At 52.0% G+C, this 7,989-nt stretch overlaps 1 protein-coding gene across 1 annotated transcript in view; it reads left to right on the top strand.

Annotated features, from left to right (window-relative positions):
• The window catches only part of CPNE5 (copine V), a 105,023-nt gene that overhangs the window by 61,179 nt on the left and 35,855 nt on the right, over nucleotides 1-7,989 (top strand). Inside the window, exon 9 of the mRNA XM_010848669.1 lies at nucleotides 5,330-5,433. Within this exon, the coding sequence (XP_010846971.1) occupies nucleotides 5,330-5,433 (104 nt within the window). The remainder of the gene's footprint in view (nucleotides 1-5,329; nucleotides 5,434-7,989) is intronic.

Below are 7,989 nucleotides of genomic sequence, written 5' to 3'. Positions count from 1 at the left end.
TTTTCCTATTTGAACCAGTCTGTTGTTCCATGTCCAGTTCTAAGTGTTGCTTCTTGACCTGCATACAGGTTTCTCAAGAGGCAGGTCAGGTGGTCTGGTATTCCCATCTCTTTCAGAATTTTCCAGTTTATTTTGATCCACACATTCAAAGGCTTTGGCGTAGTCAATAAAGCAGAAGTAGATGTTTTTCTGGAACTCTCTTGCTTTTTTGATGATCCAAGGGATGTTGGCAATTTGATCTCTGGTTCTACTGCCTTTTCTAAATCCCGCTTGAACATCTGGAAGTTCACGGTTCATGTACTGTTGAAGCCTGGCTTGGAGAATTTTGAGCATTACCTTGCAGCGTGTTGCTGCTGCTGCTAAGTTGCTTCAGTCATGTCCGACTCTGTGCAACCCCATAGACGGCAGCCCACCAGGCTCCCTCATCCCTGGGATTCTCCAGGCAAGAACACTGGAGTGGGTTGCCATTTCCTTCTCCAATGCATGAAAGTGAAAAGTGTAAGTGAAGTCGCTCAGTTGTGTCCGACTCGTAGCAACCCCATGGACTGCAGCCTACCAGGCTCCTCCATCCATGGGATTTTCCAGGCAAGAGTACTGGAGTTAGATGAGTGCAATTATGCAGTAGTTTGAACATTCTTTGGCATCGCCTTTCTTTAGGATTGGAATGAAAACTCACCTTTCCAGTCCTGTGGCCACTGCTGAGTTTTCCAAATTTGCTGGCATATTGAGTGCAGCACTTTCACAGCATCATCTTTCAGGATTTGAAATAGCTCAACTGGAATTCCATCACCTCCACTAGCTTTGTTTGTAGAAATGCTTCCTAAGGCCCACTTGACTTCACATTTCAGGATGTCTGGCTCTAGGTGAGTGATCACACCATCGTGATTATCTGGGTCGTGAAGATCTTATTTGTATACTTCTTCTATGTATTCTTGCCACCTCTTCTTAATATTCTCTGCTTCTGTTAGGTCCATACCATTTCTGTCCTTTATTGTGCCCCTCTTTGCATGAAATGTTCACTTAGAAGGCTAAAGATGTTTCTGGGAGGGTGTGAGGGACAACCCTGAAGTCTAAGTGCCTTCATTACTGCCACTGTGTCATCTTCAGTTCAGTTCAGTCACTCAGTCGTGTCTGACTCTTTGCAGCCCCATGAACCGCAGCACACCAGGCCTCCCTGTCCATCACCAACTCCCAGAGTTTACCCAAACTCATGTCCATTGAGTCAGTGATGCCATCGAACCATCTCATCCTCTGTTGTCCCCTTCTCCTCCTGCCTTCAATCTTTCCCAGCATCAGGGTCTTTTCCAATGAGTCAGCTCTTTGCATCAAGGGGCCAAAGTATTGCAGTTTCAGCTTCAACATCAGTCCTTCCAATGAACACCCAGGACTGATCTCCTTTAGCATGGACTGGTTGGATCTCCTTGTAGTCCAAGGGACTCTCAAGAGTCTTCTCCAACACCGCAGTTCAAAAGCATCAATTCTTCGGCACTCAGGTTTCTTCGTAGTCCAACTTTCACATCCATACACGACTACTAGAAAAACCATAGCCTTGACTAGATGGACCTTTGTGGAAAAAGTAATGTCTCTACTTTTTAATATGCTGTCTAGGTTGGTCAAAACTTTCCTTCCAAGGAGTAAGCATCTTTTAATTTCATGGCTGCAATCACCATCTGCAGTGATTTTGGAGCCCCCAAAATAAAGTCAGCCACTGTTTCCACATCTGTTTGCCATGAAGTGACAGGACCAGATGCCATGATCTTCGTTTTCTGAATGTTGAGTTTTAAGCCAGCTTTTTCACTCTCCTCTTTCACTTTCATCAAGAGGCTCTTTAGTTCTTCACTTTCTGCCATAAGGGTGGTGTTATCTGCATGTCTGTGGTTATTAATATTTCTCCTGGCAATCTTGATTCCAGTTTGTGCTTCTTCCAACCCAGCGTTTCTCATGATGTACTCTGCATATAAGTTAAATAAGCAGGTGACAATATACACCCTTGACATACTCCTTTTCCTATTTGAACCAGTCTGTTGTTCCATGTCCAGTTCTAACTGTTGCTTCCTGACCTGCATACAGGTTTCTCAAGAGGCAGGTCAGGTGGTCTGGGATTCCCATCTCTTTCAGAATTTTCCAGTTTATTGTGATCCACACAGTCAAAGGCTTTGGCATAGTCAATAAAGCAGAAGTAGATGTTTTTCTGGAACTCTTGCTTTTTCTATGATCCAGCGGATGTTGGCAATTTGATCTCTGGTTCCTCTGCCTTTTCTAAATCCAGCTTGAACATCTGGAAGTTCACGGTTCATGTATTGCTGAAGCCTGGCTTGGAGAATTTTGATCATTACTTTACTAGCGTGTGAGATGAGTGCAATTGTGCGGTAGTTTGAGCATTCTTTGGCATTGCCTTTCTTTGAGATTGAAATGAAAACTGACCTTTCCAGTCCTGTGGCCACTGCTGAGTTCTCCAAATTTGCTGGCATATTGAGTGCAGCACTTTCACAGCAGCATCTTTCAGGATTTGGAATAGCTCACCTGGAATTCCATCACCTCCACTAGCTTTGTTCGCAGTGATGCTTTCTAAGGCCCACTTGACCTCACATTCCAGGATGTCTGGCTCTAGGTGAGTGATCACACCATCGTGATTATCTGGGTCGTGAAGATCTTTTTTGTACAGTTCTTCTGTGTATTCTTACCACCTCTTCTTAGTATCTTCAGCTTCTGTTAGGTCCATATCATTTCTGTCCTTTATCAAGCCCATCTTTGCATGAAATGTTTCCTTGGTATCATCTTGGATGACCTCTAAAAAGTCTCAGTTTCCTCATCTGTAAAGTGGGGAGACCAGAGGAGTTACTTCTTATATGTGTGTAAAGAGGGCTAACACAGCACCTGGCATCAAGTAAGTGCTCAAGAAGTCAGCCGTTCTCTAATCCAGGTCCGAAGTCCTCGATTTCTCAGGAAGGTCTCAGATTCCCAGAGTTTCCCAGTCCTGTCTCCTTGTCCCTCTCAGGTGCTCAATGCTGAGGCACAAAATAAAAGCTGACATTACCTGGGCACCTCTGGATGCTGGTTGCTGTGCCTGGGCACTGCCCCCAGGGGCTCCCTTCAGGGGAACCTTCAGCCCAGGCTAACTGGAGCCCAGCTCTGCCCCAAGTCAGAAGAAATCAGTGATTCTAAAGATATAGGGAAGCAGGCCTCATGAAGGGTAGTGTGCTCTGTGCTGGAAGAGGCATCACTTTGAAATCATGTTGCCTTCATACATGTTGAATTTCTGCTCTGCCAGTTGCCAGCTGTTGATCTTGGGCAGGTTACCTAGCTTCTGCAACCTCCAGCATCCTCATTTGTAAAATGAGCATTATTATGAAAAAGGATGATTCTGAGGGCTGAATATGCTAAGGCTGTAAAGCCCTGAGCCCAGGGCCGGCCTACACAGATGGTAACTAATCGCTGTTTGTGGAATGAATGAATGAATGAATAAGCTAGTGGTTGGAGCTCTGTTTGCTGTTGTCAGATGCCCTTGAGGGAAGGCTTGTGAGCTGGTAGAGGTGGGCGTGGGGCACGGACAGGGGCTACACACAGGCAGGGGCGGGGAGGCAAAAGGGAGAAATACCCAGATCATCATAACTCATGCACACACAGAACTCAGTGTGCGCCGTACACTCCTCAACGTTGTCGTCAGTTAACTCATTTCATCCTCAGACAAGCCTACGAGGTAGCCTTTCCTGTACCCCCATTATACAGATGAGGAAAGTGAGCCCAGACAGGGAGAGGAGCTAGATCACACAGCTAGTGAGGGATGGAGTGGAAGCAGGCAACCTGGCTCCAGAGACCATATTCTTAACCAACATACCGTATCCACCGTCCCGAGCTTTTTTTCTTTTTTTACAAATTTGTTTATTTATGGCTGTGTTGGGTTGCTGTGGGCTTTCTCTAGTCGGGGAGAGCAGGGACTACTCTCTAGTTGCGGTGGGCAGGCTTCTCATTGCAGTGGCTTCTGCCATTGTGGAGCATGGGCTCTAGGGAGCATGGGCGCAGTAGTTAGGCTTAGTCGCCCCATGGCATATGGGACCTTCCTGGACCAGGGATTGAACCCATATTCCCTGCATTGGCAGGTGCATTCTTAACCACTGGACCACCAGGGAAGCCCCCTGCCCCAACATTTGACCATGTCCTTTGAGCTGTGAGAGGTGGCATCTTCATCTCTGCCACCACTCTGGTCCTCGCTGGGCTGTGGGACTGATCTCCAGAGACCCTCTTCCCCACTAAGAAGAAATGGGCAACACGAGAGAGTGGGTATTTCCTGACAGGCCCGGCCCTTGAGGGCAGGCCAGGCCCCAGGGACCATCACCAGAACCCTAAGCTCTGGCCAGTTGGCAGCTGACTTGTCGGGATGCAGAGCTTTCAGGCTGAAGAGCCCACATGGGGATGGGCAAAGAGGAGGATGCAGGGGCATCTCTGCCCAGTGCCCTGTTGGCCACAGCGAGCCGAGGGGCCAGGAGCCGTGTGAGAGGAGGCGCCCAGGATCCTCATGGGGCCTGGGTACCTGCCACGTGCTCTTGGGCTGAGGGTTGGGTCGGCCAGGGCCGTTAACTCATCAGAGGAGGCAGAAACCTGGGGCTCTGTTTGGCAAACGTGTGGGGGTTGCTCCCTGCTCTGAGCTGTAGGCTCCTCAGCTGTAAGATGAGGGAGTGGGGGTCACGGTCTAGCTGTACCCGCCTGAGAGTTAGATGGGTCTTGTGTGTGTCAGCGCATGTGGAAGGCATGCTTAAACTCGGGAGCCAAGCAACCCTGTGAGGGGATGAGGCGATGTGGACCGCGAGGGCTCTGGGGCTGGGTGGCCAAGCTCCGAGTGGCTCGGGTTAGTCATTTCAGCTGTGAGCCGCTCGGTACAAGAGGATGACACCATGTGTGTGAGCCTCGACTGGGGGGTGACGTGCCTGCAGCGTGCTCTCCTTCAGCCCTCACCACGGCCCTCTGCGGCGTGCGCTGTCATCAGGCCCACGTCACAGACGGGAGACTGAGGCTCCGAGAGGTCACCTCCTCGTCTGCTCACGCAGCAGCAAAGCAGCAGAGCCAGGATTCTAACTGGGGCAGCCAGCTTCACAGCCCAGCTGCTCCGCCAAACCTGCCGGGGAGGGCTGTCTGAAAACAAAATGAGACCTTCCAAAGTGTGAGCTCAGGGCCTGGCACCTTGTGCCAGGCAAACGTGAACTGCTGCTGTCGTTTCTAACTGGCTTGGTGCCTGGAATCCCCAGGCCCCTGGGCTGTGTTTCCACAGGGACAGGGGTCCCCCTCCAGCCCTCTGCTGCCTCACACCCCTGTTCTCCTTCCTCCCCACTAGGACGTCGCCACAATGCAGTTCTGCGCCAACAAGCTGGACAAGAAGGATTTCTTTGGGAAGTCTGACCCCTTCTTGGTGTTCTACAGAAGCAATGAGGATGGAACGTGAGTTCTCTGGCAACACTTCCAGGGGCACGGGTTGGGGGGTGGGCTGAACGGTGATGGCTTGGGCTGGCTTGGGCCCCTGCTCTGGGTGGACGTCAAGGGGCCCCAGGAGCTCCAGAGGCTCCTGGCTGCACAGATGGGGTGGTGGGGGACAGATGGCAAGCCCTCAGTGACATTCTGAGGGTCTTAGTGATGGCGAGTGCTGGGTGTGTCAGAGATGGAAGCAAAAACAAGTGAGAACTCGGGGTCCATCTGACAGTCCACTCCTTCTTCAACATCGATCAGTCCCCATCTCTAAAGCTAGTCTTCACCCATCCACAGCCCTCTGACACCCCACGACACATGTCCTCCCACTTCTTCCTCCTCAGCATGGCAAATCTGCACCCATCTCCCCACCTGGCCCCACGCTCTGCCACAAGGTTCATTGAAATTCCCTCCCATCTTTGAAACCAACTCCCCCCTCCCCGATCTCCTTCTCTCTTCTCCTTCATCTGGAAGCCACCCACAGTATGATGGAAAGACAGATGACTCGTTAGCCAATGTAGGTCAGTGATGTACCCAGAGGGACAGATTCTAGGTTGAGGGTCTGGGGACCTGAGTCCTCTCCACCAACCGGCTGTGTGACCCCAGACAAGTGTGCCCCCTCTCTGGGCCCGTTTTCTCATCAGTGAAATGATCTGGTTGGATGAGGCGGTCTCCATGGTCTCTTTAAGCATCATAGCTCTGGGAGGCTGAGGCCACTTACGGCTGGGTTTCTGCAGAATGAGGAAGCCATGGGGCCAGGGAGGTTAATTAGAGAAGCGCTGCTGGAGAGGGGAACTGGGGAGCAGGTTTTGAAGGAAAGAAAGAAAATGGGTCCATGAGGGTTGGGGGTTGGGAGGGGAGGGGAAACTCAGGGAAGAGTAACAGTCTAGAGAAACAGTGTGTGCAGAACTAGTGTGCCCTGAGCAGAGGGCAGGGAGGCCTTGCTAAGGCCCCTCGAATCTGACATTCGTATGTATGTGTGTGTTGGGGGGCAGGGCAGCAGCAGAGAGGAGGTGTTTAACTTCAACGGAAAAACGGATTTTTAAACCTGAACGCACAAAACAAGGGAAATTTTGTACGATCATTTGCATAACAAAAGGATTCTTTGTCTCACCAGAGGACTCCTAGCAGAATTTCTTTAAATAATCCTTGTTGACTTTGATTTGACTTGAGGGAGGGAGGAACAGGTCAGAGGGATGTTCTGGGCGCCCATGGAAATGTCCACGCAGCTCCCCTCCGGCGGGGCCGCGCCACGGCTGGTCTCAGAGGGGAGGGCCGGGCCGGCAGCGGGGAGGGGCTTGGGCTCTGGAGCAGGAGATGGGTGTGTTGCAGGGTGTTAGCCCATGATTAATCTGGCAGAGCGGTGTGTAGGATGGATGGGGAGGGGGCGGGGGCTGGGAGAGACTCGTGACTGACACGGTGAGCAGGTGGGAGGTGCTGAGCCCGGCGAGCTGCGCGGTGGAGACGCGCAGGGGCGGAGGCGGGAGGGGAGGATGCGGCGAGAGGCCTGTGCTTGGCCTGGCGTGGCAGAACTGGGGTGGGGGCTGCAGCCACACCCCCTCCCCGGTAGAGGAACTGCGGGGAACCCAGAGTGTTGAAAATAGCAGAGGAGTTGGTCAAATGGGGCCGGCGATGGGGGGTTATTAGAGGGCGGGTTTCCCTGGAAGCAGGGGCTGGGTCTCTCTGGGGTGGGGGGTGGGGGCAACCCAGGGCAGCTGGAGAAACTGATCCAGAGGGAGTGAAATGTCACGCCTGCCATCCCAGGAGGGAAAAGGGCAGGAACCATCCACAGAGCAGCCCCTGTGCTCCCGGCCCCTCACATACCTTGTCTCCTTCAATCAGAATCATTCGACTGGGAGCAGGAATGTGGTGACGGACAGCCAGGCTAGCCAGTGGCTGCCGGGCATCAGCTATGTAACCTTAGGCGAGTGTCTGAGCTGATGGAACTTTCTGGAATGGTGGAAATATTCTGTATCTCACTGTCCTATATGGTCGCCACCATGTATAACTGCTGAGCCCCTTGAAAGGGACTAGAGCGACTGAGAAACTGAATTTTTTTAAACTTTCATTTCAGTTAACAATGTGAATAGCCACGTGTGGCTAGTGGCCGCCATTCTGGGCAGTGGAACGCTACCCTCTGCGGTTCAGTTTCTTGGCGATGGGGAAAATCCTAACACTTCCCTCCCAAAGAAGCCGGGAGGATTAAATGAGTTAATTCGGGTTATTAGAGCAGGGCCTGGCGGCATTCGTTATGGTTACGGTTCTTTCGGGGAGCTGGGGGAGCGCAGTCACTCGCCTGGGGCTGCACAGCTGGAGGCAGCAGCTCTGGGACCCCAGCTCGCATCTGTCTGAGGCTGTTGGTTCTCACCGCCCACCCCCGCACCCCACCCGCGGAGCGTGTGTTGAAATGAATTGAACTGAGCTGGGAGATGACTGCGGGGACCCTTTCCACACCAGGGCCTTGTACCCCGCCTGCCCGTGGCAAGTACATCAGGGGATCAGGGGCCTGTGGATTTAGCGATGGAAGCGGGG

Source organism: Bison bison, unplaced genomic scaffold, assembly GCF_000754665.1.
Source record: "Bison bison bison isolate TAMUID 2011002044 unplaced genomic scaffold, Bison_UMD1.0 scf7180017864270, whole genome shotgun sequence".
NCBI classification, from domain to species: Eukaryota; Metazoa; Chordata; class Mammalia; order Artiodactyla; family Bovidae; genus Bison; species Bison bison.
The sequence above is the reverse complement of the archived record's forward strand: the minus strand, read 5'-3'. Positions and strand labels throughout refer to the sequence as shown.